The sequence below is a fragment of the Halichoeres trimaculatus genome, unplaced genomic scaffold (genome assembly GCF_033239565.1).
Source record: "Halichoeres trimaculatus isolate MK-OKI-2021-1 unplaced genomic scaffold, fHalTri1.1 fHalTri1_scaffold_3, whole genome shotgun sequence".
NCBI classification, from domain to species: domain Eukaryota; kingdom Metazoa; phylum Chordata; class Actinopteri; order Labriformes; family Labridae; genus Halichoeres; species Halichoeres trimaculatus.
The window spans coordinates 37,691,212-37,712,189 of NW_027437181.1; the positions used below are offsets into that span (position 1 = coordinate 37,691,212).

The 20,978-nt window shown below is 42.5% G+C and overlaps 1 protein-coding gene across 1 annotated transcript in view; it reads left to right on the forward strand.

Annotated features, from left to right (window-relative positions):
* Positions 1-16,692, forward strand: part of chsy1 (chondroitin sulfate synthase 1) — a 67,765-nt gene extending 51,073 nt beyond the window's left edge. The window contains exon 3 of the mRNA XM_074667186.1: positions 13,401-16,692. Coding sequence (XP_074523287.1) covers positions 13,401-14,993 — 1,593 coding nt within the window. The 3' untranslated portion in view covers positions 14,994-16,692. The remainder of the gene's footprint in view (positions 1-13,400) is intronic.
* Positions 16,693-20,978: the final 4,286 nt, after the last annotated feature.

A 20,978-nucleotide genomic window follows, 5' to 3' on the forward strand; every position in this document is an offset into this window, starting at 1 on the left:
ATTGGTACCCCTTAAAAGAAAAACTGGAGAATCTTTAGGTCTCAGGTTAACCATTTATTGATCATCACATGCAAAAGATCAGCGCTGGGTTCTCTCTGGCAGAAGCTCACTCTGGAGTCTCCAGACAGAAAGAGCAGCAAACAAAGGATATGTTTCACACAGTGTTGGTCTTGTACACAACCGTCTACTATTGGCCGAAATAATGAACATGTGAGTGCCAACTGTCCCACATGTTCCCTCCCAGGTGTGTGGTAATGTATGTGTACGCGTATCTGAATTATCGGATGAGAAGGGAGGATAGAAGAGAAGGAGAGGGGAAGAGTGGGTCTGAGCTCATGGGTGATAAGGTCACCCACAGCTGTGTGGAGTGCTGCACTTCTTATCAGCTGGATGGCCTTGGTAACCCAGAGAAAGACTTACACACATGGCTTTAAAAGAAGCTACTGTTAAACTCTTGTGAGGCTAATAAAGTATAAGATACATTATGCAAACTTTAAATTCATTATGGTTACACAAAAACATTCAATACATAATGCAATATACCAAAAAACCTAAAAATCTAACAGCATGTTTAAATAAATAACGGTGGCTGAGGTCATCTGTCAATCATAGAGATGCAGTGAAGGGGCTATGGACAGAAGAAACAGAGAGGTGCACTGATTGTTTAGAGCAAAATGGACCAAAAGTTAGACGAGTCAACCGAAAACTGACACAGAGTTATGATGCTAATCTTAAGATAATGATGGCCAATGCAGCAGAGAAGTTAAACAACTGTCTGACAGACAAAAATATGGAGTTACAGAGTGTAATGTCAGAGGATTGTGCATCCAAAAAGCATCTGAAAAATGTAAACAGTTAACGAAAAGTTTATCATTTTGGTATCACAGTCTTTTTCTATAAAGATTAGTCTTGAAAAGAGGGGGTTTTCCTAAGCCACGTTTCCACCAACCAGTCTGGGTTGGCTCAGTCCGGTTTGGGACGGTTTTGGTACAGTTAAGCCTGATCCCGTTTGCGCTTCCACAGCAAACTCTGCCCTCTCGTGGTACGGGGTGCGTAAGCTGAATCCCCCAGCTGTTAATAATAGCGTGACGCCGTAGCAGCTTACCCCGCTATTAAATCCAACAAAGAAGAAAAATGCGACACAGTAAACAAAGAGCACAGATGGAAGACATGCAGCATTTCATCCTCTCTGTGATTGGCATGTAGCTCTTTGATTCAAAGTGCAATCAAGTTTTGTTTCAGAGAAGTCTGTGTGCTGCCAGGAGAAATGCAGCCTCTGTCGGGGTAAGTGACGATTCTTTTGACCAATCAATGGTCTGCAGTGTGTTGCCCCACCTTCCAAGAGCAGATTGGTTCAGTCCGGCACCCATACGGAAGGGTCCCAAAAAAGGGGGCCAGCTCGTCTTGGTTTTTAGGGATCTGTCCTGGGATAAGTCAGTGGAAACGCCGCAAAATGCGCGCTGTACCGAGACGAACCGAACCGGTTTCCTTGGCGGAAACGCGGCTTTATAATCGGTTCCGTAGTTCAGGTGGCTTGTGTGTCCTTAACGAAAATGTTTCAGTGTTGGACTGTTGTCTCTTCTTCGTAGTATTTGACTCTTGGTTCCATACCCAGTGCACTCTGACTGTGTGAGCTCTGCGTGTGTGCATTGATAAGGTTCACATCTGTCAGAGAGGAGGCTCTGAATATCTCCACTGGCTAAAATGAAGATGATTAATTTCATTGTCTTTATATAAAATTAAAAAAGCCCTGAAAATCTTGGTATGGATAGTGATGAGCAAGAGGAGTGAAAATCAGATTAATTTATTAGAATTATAGCTGACTTAAAGGAAAGTACTTCCTCTGTCCTCTGTTTTAAAAAAAAAAAAAAAAAATCAGCTTCAAATGGTCAAGTACTGGTGTCAGTATTGGATATCAGGCAGGCACTAGCCTTATTTCAAGGTATTGGTGCTTGTGAATGTGCCTATACCAGCAGCCGACACTCAAGGCAAAAAAACCTTAGGTTGAGTACGTCCTCCTCACCAGTAGTTGGTGCTACTTGCTGCAGTTTTACATCACAGCAAATGTGTGTGAGGTCCTGTTCAGACAACATGGATGAACCAGGGAGGGTTAACAGTCAAGAAACGAGAAAACGAGTGGAGAGGTTGTTGATAAACAAATTTTAGACCCGCCTCTCCCTTCATACCCTACCCCTGGCTCCACGCCCGAAAGATGATGGATGGGCATCGTCATGGAAACGACCGTAGAAACTGTGTAGCTGACCAACATGGCGAAGGCCGGACCAGCAAACGCTCGATGGTCAGTTTGCTATTATACGCGAAGCCCTATGTATTGCTTTGAAAGTAGTAGTAGTGTGACGAGTTTTAATAGTATTGTAGCATAAGATATTATAATATTTAGGTACATAAATATTTTCCGATCAAAGATGTGCAATGCTTCACAATACAAAGGCCCAGGTTGTTGAGCTTGCCTCTGAAAGAGACTTGACCTGCAGATGTAAGACGAAGGACGTTGTCCTCAGGAGATTTAGCTGCAACACTCACCAGCTCCAGCTGTTTTACAGGTATTTCTATCTTCAGCTCGCTACTGTTGTTTGCGCACGCTACACGACATACTACTCCCCCTCCCCCCTCTGTCTGATCTGCGCATGAGTATGATCCGCCCCCTAGTTGTGTGGGGGTGTACCCTGTTTTGGTAGCTCCGAGCCACAGTATTTACCTGCTGAAATTCAGAGCCAATGCTGTGTATTGAAACCGGACTTTTTTTCAACATGCTGTCAGTGATGATATCCTGTGGATGGAGAGGAGAAATACGGCGATTTTGACAAACAGCGCAGATTAGACGATTGCTGACTACACCTTTAATGGCAGAGTGACTGTGCTGTCTTTGTTCAAAATGATTCATCACTGTTAATTGAAATTTTATGTATCAAAAGTACTAACGGTATTTTGTGGTACTTAGGAGGGAGTACTTGTACCGGTATCGGTCTGATAAAAAGTGGTATTATAAAAATGTAGTAAAAACTTTAAAAACTCCTTAACAAGTTGAAATGAAAAGTTGAAAGAATAAAAAAACATTAATACCATCACCACACTTTCTTCCTAATCCTCATCTTCCTGAACTGTGTGAAATACTTGGTTCTGATTGGACAAAGCTTGGAGACAGCTGATATACAGATAGCTGATGGTGATTTGATGTATAGCTCTGAAGAAAGTGAGCTTCAAAGAGCCTACAAGACAAACAGCCACATGCATTAGAGTACATGTTGTGGTAACAGAAATTTAGTGGGAGTCTGACATTTTGAATCAGGAAAATTACTATTTTAATGTCAAAACAGTCTTAAGTCGGACTGAACACCAGTCAGAGTATCGTTTGCTGGAGTGATGTCGACAGGTGATTTTCTTATGACTGTGTGAGCGTTGGACAGTGTTTGTCAGGCTGATTGTGTCTGATTAGTATTTTTTCACCCATGTCCATCATTTCTTCTTCACTCTCTCCTGTCTGAAGGTGCAGACAGGCTCTGTTCACACTGCAGTTCACAGGTGACCTGAATCTAATTTTTTGGCTTTAATCTGACCCATGTCTGCTTTGTTTCTGACAGTATCAACATCTTAAGTCACATTCATTCTGACATTTTCCAGTCAGAATTAGGCCACTTTCTCATGTGGTTCTGAATTGAATGCATATCACATTTTTTTTGGAAGACCCCTGGGGTCTGAACAGCCAGTCGTGGCAGCAGTAACACTCAGTATCTTGATGTCAAGTGTTCGTGGATGTTTCCTCTGTATTCCTTTCAGTCTCCATCTGTAGCAGCTCTTCTTCTGTGTGCTCCGGTTCATACAGGTATCCTTTTGGTTCCAAAGTGAATGGAACTTCATTGTTACTGTCATAGTCACTCATTTTGAATTTCCTACGCTGCCTCACAATCCTTAGAGTACAAACAAAAGAATTACGATACTTGATCAAACTTACACGAGGCTACAACCGGCGCCTGAAGCATAGCTTATTTACATTCCCTACAGCTGAAAGGAGGAGGGGGGATGGAGCGCACTAGCGCTGCGCGGAAGGATACATGACCAGTTAGTTAGGTCCAGATAAATGTTTATATTTCCGAAAACTTAATGCACTTAAAAAACATTTTATGTATCGTACTCTTAAACTGTGGTATTACTTTTTGATTTGAGTTCTTGTAGGCAGAGAAAATAGCCTTTGAATTTGGTACGGTCTCTCCCTGTTAGCGTCTATTTCCTCGTCACCATCGATTACAGTTTGTGTCTTACTGAGGGAGAGGAGACAACTTTCTACTGTATCTAATGTCCTTAGTGGTCACATAGAGCTCATACAACCCCACTTCAAAAAAACGGAACTATCCCTTTATCATTATTCTGGAGCGACACACATCACAGTTCTGTGCCACAGACAAAATCAGAGTCACTGCTCAATAACATAACCCGCTTACAAATTTGCCAGCTGCTGCCACACTCTGTTTTAACACAAGACCATAAATGAGACTGTTGCCGCCATGTTTGTTTCCATAGACGCCGTTCTGTTCATGTGGTCATTAAAGTTCATGTGAGTTTGCAGGCCACTTCAGTAGAGTGAGCTGTTCACAGCCTAAACGGCAGTCCGCAGACAGGCCACATTTAAAATTTAACTTGAACGGTCAAACAAAAAACAGATTTGAGCAGTGAAATGGAAAGGAGCACTGAGGCCTACAGTGACAGAGCTCATATTTCAAAGCTCTGCTGCCATGGACACAGAGCTGCTGAAGCAGGGGAAAGGGTTTCTCGGTCAGCTTCCTTGTCTAGGTTTGTGTGTAATCTGGGGACTCTGCCAGTAAACTGACTCATCCAGACTAAGAAGTGACCTAACTGGAACATGACTGTGCAGAGAAACTCACTGCTTTATTTTACAGCCCAGTTTATCACCAGCTGACATCAACTAATAAATGTTTTCCTCTTGGTTCCTGTGCTGCTCCCCATCTGCAGGTTGAGCCTCAGACAGAGAAAAGCAGAAGCTGTGGTGAAGGATTATGATGCTATGATGTTAAATGACGTGATCCTGAAGACATCAGATGTTTGTGGACATGTCGTGGTGTAACGTCAGAAACCTGTTGGTGCCTGATTTTTGTCTGAGTGGGAGTTTCTGTAGAAAAACAACACAAACTGCAGCTGGATCTACATGTTGGATCATGTGTGTCTGTAATTATGAAGAAGCATAGATTGAGACATTCTTCAACCAGTGTTTCTCTGAATGAGAATTACGTAAGTCCCAGGAGAAGAAATGACCACTCACAAATACAGACAAAGGACGCTGCTCATGCTGAGATCACAACAAACCCTGCTACAGGTTGGTCCTTCAGGTCAATACCTGCTCAGAGAAAGAGAGATTGATAAAGCTGACCGCTCTTTCCAACCACGTTCAGGTCCAATATGAGCCTGAATCTGATCCTGATCAGGACAGCCTGTCCTGCAATCAAGACCCTTCATTGTGAACTCTTTGAACTCACTGCAGGCTGTGACTTGATGTAGGGAGTGTCTACAAAGGTCAAAATAAAAACAGAGGAAACTCACATATTCAGGAACTTAGAGATCAATCTGTGTTTCTGTCACATTAAAGCTCTCCTGTTGGTTAGACTTCAACTATCAGCACAGGAAGAGATCTTCAGACTGAGTCTGGAGCTCATATCTGAAATCTTTTCAACCTCTGAAGTTTTGTTTTAACCAAACCGCTGCTAAACATTTAAACACTTAGGGTTTGAATGAGTATCAGTAAAAAATCTGTAATTCCATATTTTCTCCTTTTTTGTCTTTTACACAAAACATTACCAGTCTTATTCCACTGCAGGGCATGTGGGTTATTATTTAACACTGGTATTGGTATCGGTCGTCACTCAAAGCTCAGGTATCCGGACCAGAAAAGTTGGATCAGTGCATTCCTCGTACTCTGATTCAGATTCAGATTCAGACGACTTAATTAATCCCTGAAGGGCAATTCAGTTAGTTAACCCTGCCTTATTGAATCCATCATCTAAAACAGAGCAAACAAATGGAAGCATACACAGCCTCATAAACATCCACAATCACATTCACATTCACTTGCCAGTGCCACAACATTAGGCATAATACATTTTTGATAATCAATAAATACAATGAATAGAATGCATAGTAAGACACTCCAAGTGAGCATACACCACCATAAGTTTAGTTAAGTGCTCAGCATTTAGCAGCCTGTTAGCTGAAGGGATAAATGAATGAGAATATCTGTTTTTTTCCTTGGGGGTGCATAAAAGCGCCTCCCAGAGGGCAGAAGAGAAAAGTCCGATGAGAGAATGTGGCCAGGCTCATCAATTATTTCTCTGGCTTTCTGGACCACAAGTCTCATCCAAAGGGAGCTCAAGTTCATCAGCTGGACTCCAGCGATCTTGGAGCGGACTTTAACTATCTGATTCAAACTGCTTCCGTCCTTAACAGACAATCCATTGAACCAGCATATGAAAGAAAATGTTCAAAGACTGTTAATAAGGAATGAAAAAAGCAGGATAAGATGCCCTCAGAGACACTGTGGAGTTCAGCTTCTGCAACAAATGAATTCTTTGTTGGCCCGGTTTAACTATTGACTCTGTGTTTTGGACAAACTCCAGATCAGAGGCACAAGATACTTGTAGAAGTCCACAGTTTCTACGTCTTCACCACGAACCGTACTCGCTTTGGGTGAAGACCCCTGGCCAGTCCTCCTTCTTTTTTTAGTAACTCAAGTTTTTATTTGATGCATGACAGTTAATATGGTATTACATAATTACATTGATATTGAGCAGGGCCTTCATATACAGATATAAAATAAGTGGTGTCAATAATATTACATGATCTTACACAAAAAGTATGGAAGTGTTTACTGGTAGGTAAAGGTTAATAAATAAATTCATAAATAATAGATGATTATAATCATAATAATAAGTAACTAGCTCATGAGTAGATCAAATAGTATGGATATTTAGGTTAAATACACAAGTTCATGAATCCATAATTTTATACAGTACAACAAAATATCATACAAACTAGCTCAACTGTCATCTTCTTGATTGACAGTAATATGGGACCAGAATGATTCCCAATTTGATGCTGTAGTACCATCCCTGTTGTTAACCTCATAAAGCACGCCAGTTCTTCTGAAGTCAATGACCTTTTCTTTGGTCCTTCGGACATTAAAGTCAAGGAGATTGTTGTCACACCATTGAACAAACTCAGACAAAGCATCCCCATGGCCTGTCTGTGACCCCTGAAGAAGAGACAGAACTTAAAGGAGATCTGAAAAAGAAGACTTTTTACTGAAGCTATATTTTATCATTGTAACTGTACTTGTACTTGAGTAAAATGCTTTAGTACTCTTCACTCCCCTGGTTATACCTGGACTGTACCAGACTTTTACACTGCAAAAAACTGAAATCTTAAGATGTGTTTTTCACTTACTTTAAGTAAAAATTTTCTTATTATTCTTGATATTAGCCACATTCAACTGGTCCGTCCAGAAAAATGTCTTGTTTCAAGTTATTTAAAGACAAAAACGAGGTCTGAATTGCTTGTAACAAGTAAAACTAATCTGCCAATGGAACAAGAAAAAAATGCTTGAAAATTTGCTAAAACTAGAATAATGTCTCAATACAAGTAACTTTTCTCTTGTTCCATTGGCAGATTTTTTTTACTCGTTACAAGCAATTCAGACCTAATTTTTGCCTTTGAATAACTTGAAACAAGACATTTTTCTGGACTGGTCAGGTGAATGTGGCTCATATCAAGAATAAATAGACATTTTCTACTGAAAATAAGTCAAAAACGCTTGGTAAGATTTCGATTTTTTCCTGTGTAGAGGTCAAAGCAAATCTGGCCTCAACAGACTCGTTATTCAAGCAGCATGTGTCTCATTTTTTACCTAGAAGACTGGTGTCTGTCATTTCTTTCCATATCTTCCAGCAGTGAATGAAGTCTTTTGAAGAAAGTGGTCCTGACTCAACTTGGACATAAACATGGAAAAGATCTTTATAATTTGAACTACATTTCAAGTCCATCACTGTTATGATGCTTTGTTACTTTTCCCACCAGAGAGCTCCAGGATGGTGGGATCTGACACAGCTGGCTCAGGGTTGGACTTCATGAACCTTCTTTGCTCTCTGACGTCTCTCTCATGAAGTCCATGGTCAGAGCTAATATTGATAAGTCATCTGGTGCCGTTGCCCCTCCCATCACACACATCAATAGCAGACCCACTGTGGAGCTGTCATAAGTGTGAGATGCCTTTCCCCAAGTTGAGAAATTAGTTTGGACAGAGCACCCTTGTTTACAAAAGAGCCAATTAGTCCAGCATAATGCCGTCTCCAATTAGATTGGCATGGCTGGCTCAGAGGCGGACTCTGCCTTTGTCCTGCAGATTAAATCCAGCCACAGAGGCAGGCATGCTGCTCTGACTGAGCCTCAGGCTGCTTCTGCTCCCCGCGCCGTGCCCTCCAAACACTCACACATACAAGAGCCCGATGCAGCGATGGCCCACTGCTGAGTGCAGTTTTCACCAGCCTTTCCAGCCAATTTTTTTTAGGGCTCCCAGCTTCATAAATTCCCCCCCCTCTTATTGGCCGGCCCTCTGGAGGGCAGAGCTATAGGCAGACCTTGGTGTTTGAGAACCACCCCTTCAACATGTTAGTAATTAATAGGGAGATCTGATGGAGATCATATGAATATTTAGAGGTTTGAAAATCTGCATGATTAGTCTGAACGTCCAGCATTGGTACTTTATATTTACGGTTATAATAAAGAAAAGAAGAATAGTCCCTCTTTAATACTCTTTCCATTGGTGGGTCTTGAACGTTGCCTGGCTGGGGAGGCTCAGTGTTGGGGAATGAAGCCTAACACTGTGTTTATTCAGCACCATGTATGCAGAAATCATTCCACAGCACATACTCAGTTCATGACCACAGTGGTGTGACACCTTTATTTACTTGAACCACTTCTTATCTTAAGTAAAGAGAGACGTATGAAAGGAACTGATCAACATCTGTTAATGACCGTGTTGATATAGTTTGACATGAGTGCAAACAGAGAGAGAAAGGGAGAGAGCTTAACAATGGGGAAGGCAATAATCCCAGAACTAAACCAGACTCCCTAAGACTGAACCAGCTCTAACTGTAAGCTTTATATAAACTACATTTCTACTTTTCAGTAGAAAACAAACCGATTGTTTCAGCTGGAGTATAACATGTCCAAAGTGTGTATGGAGGCTGAGATTTAAAACAACCCCTCCACTGGTCGACACCTCAGATGAATACATGTAGAGCATTTAAAATAAGCACCAAAGATGGCGACAAGAGACATGACTTTGCCTAACTCTGAGGTAGAACCGTTGTAGGTTGAGGAGAGATGTGAGGTCGACGGCTGTGAAGAAATTGCTCTAATGAGTCATAAGAGCACAAAAGTGCAGGTCATGGAATGGGGAGGGGGTGCTAATGATGGTGGAGCTGCAGGAGAGAGACATAAACATCCTGGCCAATTAGCTGATGACCACTGGTATGACTCTGCTGGATACAGTCTGAGCTCTCCCCCAGCATCACTTTCTTCTGACCAAGCCTGAAAAAACACCACAACCTTTGACCCACAAATACAACAAACGCAGGCCGAGCCACATGGGCTTGTCAAGAAGCTTTGTTCAACAGAACCAAGAATGACCCCTCCATGACCCACTTCTCATTCTGTGGGAGCCACTGTCAGAGAATCAGTGGGAGTCACAAACATCTGATCCTGATCAGTCACATCAGTTCAGACCTGTGACGACTCTAATGCTCATGTTCACTCTGGAATAAGCAGTAGACCAATCACAGGCCATAAGCGCTGTGATCAGTCTGCTCTCCAGCTACCTGAACATTTCCTCTTTTTCTTCTTTGGGATAAATGGAGTTTGAGAAACTGCTGCTCACACTCCAGATGAGGGCTGGACCTCTGTCCCCCCTAAACCCTCAGACTAAACCAACATCTCCTTGAAAGGGAGTGGGAGCATTAGGCTACAAGGGCTTGGTTTTTCCTTCTGTACCATCTCTCTCTAACTCTGGTTTTTTATATTCCATGCCATGGCATTTGTCTACTCTGCCATGCTTGAGGCATCCTCTGGGAATGTGATTCATTTCCTAATGCTGTGAACTTTGGGTAATTCTCTCACACATAGTCTGCAGATACGCTTACTCATGGAAACAATCAATTCACTGCAAAAACTGAGATCCAAACAAGTATTTATATCTTTTTTTTGATTAAAATTCATTTTATTGAACTGATATGAGCCACATTCACCTTACAAGTCTAGAAGTATGTCTTAATTCAAGATATCAAAAGACACAAATGTGAATAGTGTATGAATATCTTGGAGTGCGAACAAAAGAATCTGCCAGTGGGATAAGAAAAGTTACTTGAATTAGTTTCAGGAAACGAAACCATTATTTTTTTTACCCCACTGGCAGATTTTATACTCACTCTAATCTCTGCATCATTTTTGTCTCTAAAAATCTCAAATTAGGACATTTTCCTGGACTTGTCAGGTGAATGTGGTTAAAGTGACTGAGAGGAGTTTGAAAGTGATCTTGAAAAATTAAAATTAGATAAACGTTCTGGGTTCTTCTTAGCTTCCCAATCAGGTTAAGCATGACTGAATTGATCTACATCTTGCCGTCGCCGGCCGATGAAGTTTATCAGTGAGAAGAGAGATCTGTGTTTTTCTCTGCTGAAAATGATTTCTGTGATTAATTCTGTAGTGATAGTGGCATCTGGAGCTGAGCTGTCAGACAGAAAAAGGACAGAAGAGCAGAAGAAAGATAAACAGGAGAGAGTTAGAGCACAAGCTAAAGGCTAACATAGGAGCTAAGCTGTTTGTGCTAATGTTGATTCCAACCCAGATGCAGCAGTTATTCTGCAGTGGTCTGTTCAAACTTGAGAGACTATCAATAAAATGAAGAGTGAGGTTACGTTAGCTCTGATTGGTAGATGACTGGCAGGACATAACCAGGATTCACAAACGTCACACATTTCTGACATGTCTTGGAGCACCTGGCTGCCAGCTCTTTGTATGAACAGCTACTAAACTACTGTACGAACTGACAGTTTACTTCTTATCACAGTAGTCTCTGGTTACATCATAGCACCAGGGGTATAGGTGTCCCAGTCCGATATTAATATCGGAAATCGGTCCGATATCAGCAAAAAAGCAAATATCGGTATTGTATCGGAATGCATCGAAAATGTCCGATATTAGCACTCCGATATAAGCAGTCTATTCCAGACTCCGCTCTTGCTGTTTTTATTTGATTTATTTAGGTTATTTTCTGGGTCCTCTAATTTATTCTTTATTTTATTCAATTACTAGTATTTTTTATGTTTAATATTAAAATTTCTGTTACCCATTGGTTAATGATGATTGGGTCAGTTTTCCCTCATACCTACTGTTGCTGATTACTGTTCTTTGTTTGAATAATATCACTTAATCAAGCCTTTTCTAACATGTCAGACAAACTACAAAATAAGTCATAAAAGTATGCATGTTTAATGCTGATATCGTATCGGATAAATATCGGTATGGGCCAATACTCAATGCTGCAGTATCGGTATCGTATCGGAAATGAAAATGTAATATCGGGACATCCCTAACCAGGGGTGCTAGTAGTGCTACGTACGGCACAAACTTACATTTGCTTGTTGTCACGTTTAAACAACAGCACTACGTAACTGTACTGATAAATACTTTACCTCTCATGTTGTATCCTGTAAAAAAGTTGACTTGAAGAAAACTAGTTCAAAAACAAACAGGCTTGGTTAAAAGTCACACTTTTAGGACAGTGTGTGTGCGTGCGTATAAACCAGGTTTAACTGTGACTGACGTCCCCCCGTCATGTAGTGCCACTGTGTGTCCACCAAAGCTCCCCCTGTAGAAATCTAACAGCAAGTAAAGGGGTAATGTACATCCTATGAGTGAGGCTAAAGCTTCCAGTCTTGCTCTTTAAGTCTCTGAGTCTAAATGCTTGAAAGCACTCCCTGAAGATGAACTCGATTTGCTCTCCTCTCAAACCTGATCAGATGAACCTGGAGTGTTTTCTGTTTAAGGAACATCCAAACCTGGGATGTTGCACATGCAGTGGTGGGATTCACCTGTGAAGTCATAGATCATTCAGGACTCCTCTTAATGACTCTGACTGTGTTTTGGTCGTCTGGCAACCCTCTGGAATGTACTCCAGAGGGCTGCTTGTGTTTCCTTAGGAAAAGCAGACTTGCTCAGGGAGTCATTGTGATGCTATTTATCTTCAGGTATTGATGTCCAGGGCTTTCTTTTAGCCTGTCCTGTCTCAGCCATGCTGGCAGTACTCTGAAATTAGTTATTGTAGCGTTCTGATGCTCCTGTCTTTCAGAGGAAACCTGCTCAGCAAAGCAGCTGTTCAAGTGTTTACATGTTAAGTCTCTTGTAATTTGAGGAACAGCCGGTTTGTAAAGCTCAGAAAGGCCTGCAAACACTCTGAACTGGACTCTTGACTGGGTGCTGCTGGACACACCTTAGAAACCTTTATTTGGAGTTTGGATCAACACCCAACAGAATGTATCTGTTGTGAAATTCTTTGGCACATCATTAGGTTTTGTTTTTTAAGGGATCTTAAGGTATGATTGATCGTATGAGTTGTACCTGAGCTTTCTCGCGTTGTACACACAGTAGACTGTGTGAAAGGGACAGAGGAAGTAGAAGATATTTCTGGATCTGATAATAACACTAGCTATTGCTCTGAGAAGGAAGTCTTCACCTGAATATTTGATGTCAGTTCTGCTGCTCTGTAAAAACTAGAATTTAAGCTTGATCATTCAGGTACAAAGATATGATGAGCCAAAACATTTTTATGTTCACAGTTTTTTGTTGACCTTTCATTGAAGGACCTTGCCTCAAAATCTTGTATTTGGGGTTCAGGCAGGGATTGGATTGCTCGGGTAGAAGGGCCTTTCTCCCTAATGTGCCTCCGAGGTGCAAGGGGTCATCAGCTGGGAACTACCGCTCTTTGGTGTTTTGTCCCTTCAATCCCAGAACACCTCCTGGTGGTGGTGCAAGGCCAGGAATGCAATGGGACACAACCGCTCTAAATGGCGTCCCAGAATAACTTTCTTCTCAATCATGAGACTTTTATCACTCCTTGAAGTAGAAAAATAACACCTAAGAAGTGATCCAGTTACATTAAGAATGTGTGTGAGAGAGTCTTCAGTTAGTCCTTGCAGTAAAATGTTACCTGGCTGTTTGTTACTCTGCTGACTTATGAATGACACAATGACTACTGTTCATCTGAAGATGTATTTATTGATATAAAAGCCTGTTACTGACACTTTTTTCTGTGTCCTCAGATGCAGCAGCTCTTCTATGAGAACTATGAACCAAACAAGAAAGGCTACATACGAGACCTCCACAACAGCAAGATCCACCGAGCCATCACCCTCCACCCAAACAAGAACCCTCCCTATCAGTACCGCCTGCACAGCTACATGCTCAGCCGTAAGATAGCAGACCTACGCCACCGAACAATCCAGCTGCACCGAGAGATCGTCCAGATGGGGCGCTATGGAGCAGCAGAACCCAGCAGAGAGGACCTCCAGCTCGGCATGCCCCCTTCGTTCATGCGCTTCCACCCACAGCAAAGAGAGGAGGTCCTGGAGTGGGAGTTTCTGACAGGGAAGTACCTGTTCTCATCTTCTGATGGTCAGCCACCCCGCAGAGGAATAGACTCCTCCCAGAGGCAGGCCCTGGATGACATCATCATGCAAGTGATGGAGATGATCAATGCCAACGCCAAAACCAGAGGCCGGGTGATTGATTTCAAAGAAATCCAGTATGGCTATCGGAGGGTGAACCCCTTATACGGAGCAGAGTATGTGCTCGATCTGCTGCTGCTGTACAAGAAGCACAAGGGAAAGACCATGACGGTACCTGTGAGGAGGCATGCCTATCTACAGCAGACCTTCAGCCAGATCCAGTTCAGAGAGGAGGAAGAGATGGATGCCAGAGCGCTCGCCAGTCATATCAACAAAGAATCTGACTCCCTCTCCTTTCTGTCCAACTCCCTGAAGATGCTGGTGCCCTTCAAGCTGGCCACGTCCAGCCAGGACCAGAGGGAACCCAAAGAGAAGAAGGTCAACATCCTGGTACCTCTCTCAGGACGCTATGACATCTTTGTGCGCTTCATGGCTAACTTTGAACGAGTCTGCCTGATCCCAAACCAGAACGTCAAGCTGCTGATCCTGCTCTTCAGCACGGACAACAACACGGAGCGAGTCAAGCAGGTGGAGCTGATGAGGGAGTACCACATGAAGTATCCCAGGGCCGAGATGGAAATCAAGACTGTTTCCGGCTCCTTCTCTAGGGCTCTGGCTCTGGAAGTGGGTTCCTTGCAGTTCTCTAATGATTCACTGCTTTTCTACTGTGACGTGGATCTGCTCTTCACCAGCGATTTCCTAAAGCGGTGTCGAACCAACACTGCGCTTGGGGAGCAGACCTATTTCCCCATCATTTTCAGCCAATATGATCCCAAGGTGGTGTATGCTGGGAAGGTACCTAGCAACAACCACTACGTCTTCACCTCCAAGACGGGCCTGTGGAGGAACTATGGTTTTGGGATCGTCTGTGTCTTCAAAGGAGACTTGGTCCGAGCTGGAGGCTTCGACACCTCCATACAGGGGTGGGGACTGGAAGATGTGGACCTCTTTAATAAATTTGTCCAATCAGGGATTAAGTTGTTCAGAAGCACAGACACAGGGATAGTGCACATCCATCACCCTGTCATTTGTGACCCCAACCTGGAGGCAAAGCAATATAAGATGTGCCTGGGCTCCAAAGCCTCGTCGCACGGCTCCACCCAGCAGCTGGCCGAGCTCTGGCTGGAGAAGAACGACCATGGCTTCAGGAGACTGGCCAGCAATAACGGCTCAGAAAGGACAGCGTGAGAATGCCAAGCTGTCACAGACTTCTTCCTCTTAGTGGTGAATTCACTACCTAATTTATTTTTTACTGAAATGAAAAACTTCATGGACATATTTTGAAAATATGTCTGTTTTTTTTATTAAAATATGAAACAGATATGCCATGGACAGTCTGGACTCTCAAATGATGAAATGGAATATTGACCAGTATTCTTGTGTCAGCCTGATCACAGCCAGCCTGAGGCTTATCCAGACTCTTACATGTCATTCGTCTGAAGTGGGGGCAGGGGGTGGGGCTTGTTTAAAGGAGAATTTCAGTATTTTGGGCACTATTTTACAAAGGTATTGTTCATATTGACTAAAAGGTACAAAATGTTGCTGCTGTGTGGTTCTGCAGCATAATTCTGGTATGTAGACAAACAGTTTCTGTTGTCAGTGACACGCTCAGATCATCATTCCAACATTAAGGAAAATAAACCTACAGAAATAGCTCTATTAAAGGAAGATTTGACCCCTTAAGGGACTCTGAAGCTGCTGGACTGTTTTGACAAAAGCTGAACCTCAAGAACATGGGAGTTGCTGGTCTACCCCCAGGTTTGAGGGGGAACACTACAAGGCCCATTGGCCCTGCAGGACACCTTCCACTTGAGGAAATCTGCAGAAAGTCCAAGCCTGCGTGAGTCAGTCAGACTCCTGAATTAGTAAGAGAAACCAAGGCTGTGATAAAAATGGCTGAAGCTCTCTGTACCTCAGTGACCATCATGATCCTTCTCCACTTGTCTGCTCTGTGGAGCACAGAGGTACCACCTCGCCGAGCAGCAGTGCTCCAAACATGATTGTGATGGTTTACAACAGACTGAAACAGCTGTTCATCAGTGAAAACTGTAGTCACAGCCCATCAAGATCAAGTTCATTCCTTTTCTTTGGTTCACATTCCAGTTTCCTCTGGCTTCACCGTTACTGTCTCTCCCGGCGTTTTACTGATTTCTCTATTATTAATTTCTGTGAACCCAACTGCTGGATTTTATATTCTTAAATCACCTTTTGCTGTCTAATTTATTGAATTTGCGGTCTCCATTTTTCTACTCTGTCTTTTGAAATATGTATATTGGAAAGATTGTATAACCAGATATGGTGTAGTTTTTTTTATCATTTCCTTTTCTTTTTAAACTCGTTATCACCAAAGAGTTTGCACAGTCTGCTTTGTGTATCATGCCGTGAGTGTGTGTGTGTGTGTGTGTGTGTGTGTGTGTGTGTGTGTGTGTGTGTGTGTGTATGTGTGTGTGTGTGTGTGTGTGTGTGGGTGTGTGTGTGGGTGTGTGGCAGGCACAGACATGAATCTGGCTGTATAATGGTGAAGATCAAAAGCTTTGTGAACCCGGGCGTCTCTTCTCTGCTGGGTGAGGCAGGAACCCGCCTTTCCTCTGGAGGCTCGGGATGGGAGAGGCGCTCCGGTCGACCAGCTCATCAGCGTCTCCCTCATTAATGACTTTGATTTTGAAATAAGTGTTGTGGCTGGTCCCGGTCTCTGCTGAGCTGTGATGATTTGTGTTACAGACTCTGTCCCCTCTGCTCGTGTTGTTCATGGGCAGGTACTGTACGTGTTGAAGCCCTGCTGGCTCCTCCTCTCCCAGCTTTACAACATGAATGACTGAAGTTTGAGATGATGGAGCAGGATGAGTGACTGCAGTGTCATCAAGGTGTTTATTTTCTTTTTTCTGTTTTTTTTTCTTCTTTACACTCTGTCCTTCTGGACAGGGGTTCCTATTTAATAAAAAAATAAAGTCAAAAGAGAATAACTGCTTGGCTGCTTTTGTGAGGCTTTTATCCATCTGTCCTGGTCTGAGTTCTCACAGGATGAGTGTCACAAGGAACAACACGTCAAAGTCAGGAGACACCTCAGGGCCTTTTCCATTTATCCTCTTTTCAATCTCCTCCCTAAGCTTTTTGTTCAACTCTTGAAGTTTCACAGATTACAGAGGGGAACATGACAAAACTTTTTCTTTCTTCACTTTTAAGCCTTTTCTGGTTTTGTCCTTTTGTCATTTCCTCTGCTTCATCCTGAGCTGCTTTTCTGCTTCTTGTCTTCATTTGCCTCTTTCTCAGCTTTAGTACCAGTTTCCTTTAAACCTGAGCACTAACCCTGAGCAGGCCTAAATGACTTTGGACACGCAGAGTGTGAATGTGTGAGTCCATGAAGCCTTGGTTTGTATATGATATGGGAACACATTGATAAAACATCTTAATGAAATTATGTCAGTAAGCCACACTGGAGGGTCTGTATGCACGATCAGTCTTTAAACAAACAGGACCATTAGTCCTAACATTCTGTTATGGCTGTTTGGCAGTAGCGTTAGCCGCTTGTATGACTGCAAATAACCAGCCAGTTAACTAATTAGACCAAGAAAGCTGCACAGGTGCTGATCACGTCATAATTAAGAGGGAACCTCCTGGAAAACCCCATCAGACGAAGGCAAACTGCGCGTGTCTACCACTTATAAACAGCAATAAACCTGGTGAGAGGTCACAGTGTGACAGAGAGGATCGAGAAAAACATTTTTCAGCTGAAGAAATGAAGACTACATCACAAGAACACACAAACAGCTGTTACCAGTGAGTCAATTAGATAAACAAAAAGAAAGAGAAATTTTGGCGATCTTGAACAGAGTAAATGTGTGTGGTGTTTCCTAGCGCACAGTAGAAAACCTCAATAATAAAATCGGCGACATGAAAGCTGCTTTGATGAACAAGTGCCCCAGTACCTCAATGAATAACTCTTAAAGCAGTTTATGAACTCCAATATTTCACCACACACACCTTGGAAGGACCCAGACATAGAAAAGCAAAGAGCCATTCAAACTTGTTAATGTGACAGCAGTGAGCCTCGCTGGTTTGAGACAAAAAAAAATGTGTCTACTAAATCTAAATTTACTGTATGGCTACACATCCCCACCTTTCCAAAGGATTGTCCACTGTCTTTGCATTTTGCGTTTCAATCGATAACGCATTGCTAATATCTGCCTTTCAACAGCTGTACAGGCACTGTAATCCTGCTGTTAGCACCTGTTAGGTAGGGTATACCTCCTTTAAATTTAAAGCTCTTTTGGCTTGTTACCTGGCTCATGCAAACCACTAATCCATGTTTTTGTCACCATTAGTTCAGCCAGGATCCTTTTTTATCAAAAATGTATTGCAGTTAATTCAGTAAAAGCAAAACCATGTGGATTTACAATTACTTGCATAACAATAAAACATCAAGATTGATTACAACTGCTTGCATAAAATAACATTTACAATTACATTGTCTTAAGTAAATGATGACCAATGGAATTACAAAAGCTTAAAAGCTTTACATAATTGAACTTTGGCGGTCTGGCTCTGTTCTGGGACCTCACTCCCCATCACTGTGCCTGTGGGGTAAGCCTGAGGCAGGGAGAGGACTCTGTTCAAAAGAGTGTGGCACAGTCTATTTCATTTGATGCCATTCTTAATAAATTATGTATGTATATATATATATATATATATATATATATATATATATATATATATATATATATATATATATATATATATATATATATAGAGAGAGAGAGAGAGAGAGAGAGAGAGAGAGAGAGAGAGAGAGAGAGAGAGAGAGAGAGAGAGCCACAGAGACCAAACAAATGAAACTGAAAGACTCCGGGTCAGCTGACTGCGCGCTCCACTGGCCCACTCGAGCCAGTTCAATAATGCCTTTAAAAATAACACATAATCACACCATTTTCATACAGTAGTAAACTGTTGTTTTATCAGTGTTCGGTGTGAGATCATGCTATTATTGGCTGATACAGCAACAGTTTCACCTCTGTCCCTCTGCGTGCGCGTAATGGATGAAAGGCACCGCTGCAGACAGCTCCGCTTCTCTCTCCTCCTGTACCACCAGTGCACTAAAAACCTCAGATCAAACAACTGAGCACATGTGGTCCATCAGTCATTATTTATTCATCATTTCTTTTAAAGTTTACAGTTTGTGGGACCATGGTATAAGCGGATTAAACAACTCGGAAGCGTGCATTAGACCGTTCTAAGGCACTCCGCGGAGTAACACCACTCCACTGCGCGTCGTGATGTTCCCACTCCGCGTCGTGCCTTAGAACGGTCTAATGCACGCTTACTCGTTGTTTAATCCTTACATATATATATAAAGAGAGAGAATAGAATAGAATAGAATAGAAAATACTTTCTTTATCCCTGTGGGGAAATTCAGGAGTCACAGCAGCATTTAAGAAAACGAAAGTAAGAAAGTGTATAGAAAGTGCAAAAAGGTCCACAAGACAATAGATGACGACATCCTGTCCACCACTCTCCAGCCCAGCCAGTCAGCCACACCCATGAACAGCACGATGCCGCTGGGTTAGCACGGCTAGCTCGTCCATCTCACCAGAGATAGATCCCACGTTCCCAACAACGATGGATGGAAGGACAGGTCCACATCATTACCTCCAAGCTCATATCCGAGAACCAGCACGTCGACCTGACCTCCTCCTCACCTTGAGGGAAATCATCAAGCCTTACACTAGTTAGCACTGACATGCTACAGGCTACTAACAGCTAATTTCACATGTAAACAATGTAGCCATGGTTGTAGGATCTCCAGACAAACACAGGAGAAAAGTAGTAAAAATATCACTGAAGCCACAAAAAGTTTGGTGTCCATGACCAACAATGAACCATACAAAGTAATGATCCACTCCAAATACAAAGATCACGAAAAATAGATGAAAAAATTACAAGAAACGGACAAAGAAGAGAGAGAGGCTGCAACAGGCAGCTACTACTACTGGGGGGCTGCATACCCCCCAGAAAGTAGGTATCTGTGCCCCTGTGTAGCCTCCGTGGTGTCACACATTCTTCCCTGATATATGTTTCACAGTTTACAGTGTGGGAAATTTTATCCCCCCTCTTCCTGTGAGTCATTCTGAACTCAAAAAAAAAAAAAACAGTAAACCTCTGGACATGTTTTCGGAAATATGAGCTTCAACAAGAGATCTGGACGTGCTGCTATCAGGAGACACATTAGTGTCAGTGAATCTCTGTGCGAAACGACTTCAGACTGATCTCCTGCTTGTTTGACTGTGTCTCTGATCTGCAGCGAAGACATGATACCTGCCCTGTTCTGCTCTTAGTTCCCTTCTTTCCCCCCTCTGCTTCTCCTCCTCAGAAGAGAAGCAGCTCCACAGTGTTTCAGCTGAACAGTGCCGTTACCAGGATGCTGGAATAGGTGAGGTCCATGATGCGCACTGAATTTTTTTCAATGTTTTTTAATTTTTTTTTTAAGCTACAAGTCTCACAAGATGTTCATTGTTTAAACATCTTTTAATGATGTGAAATCAGAATTTTCCAAACAAAAATGTATATTTAAAAAAAAAAAAAATCAGCTTTTTACACCGAAGGCTAGCTGAACCCTTCGGACCAGAGGCATCCCACTGTCGAAGGATATTCTCCCAGTTCACCTCCACTTTCTAATGCACATGCATCATCGCCAGGCCTGTCAGTCAGTCTGTTGTTGGGCATGGTAGAGCTAAGCCATGCCATAGGTCTTGGCATGGCTGAGAATGACCTCTCACAGACACAAGTCGTCACTGGCAAGATTAGAAAAATCTTCAACATGGTATAAAATTAATATGACCTGAAAATAAAGCATGCGTCACGAGACTCAAGGTCCTCGAGTAGTCATATCATCGTGAAGGCATGCTCGGCCTACTGAAGAGCCAGGCGCTCATCAAAAAAGAAAAAAAAAAGCACCAGGTGTATAAAGTAAATAAACTGGCTTTGATCAGATGATTTGACAGGCAGAAATAGTGCCGAATTATCTTTTAAAAAAAAACCAACATATTGTGGTCACTTGGGTGTAGATGGGCGGGAATGTGGTCTACAAAGTGCTAATAACAAAAACACTCCAGTTTTTGAATGGGGTTTGGCCCACTGCCGAGGCAGGGTGCATTTGCGGGTACGTGCATCAGCTGATTA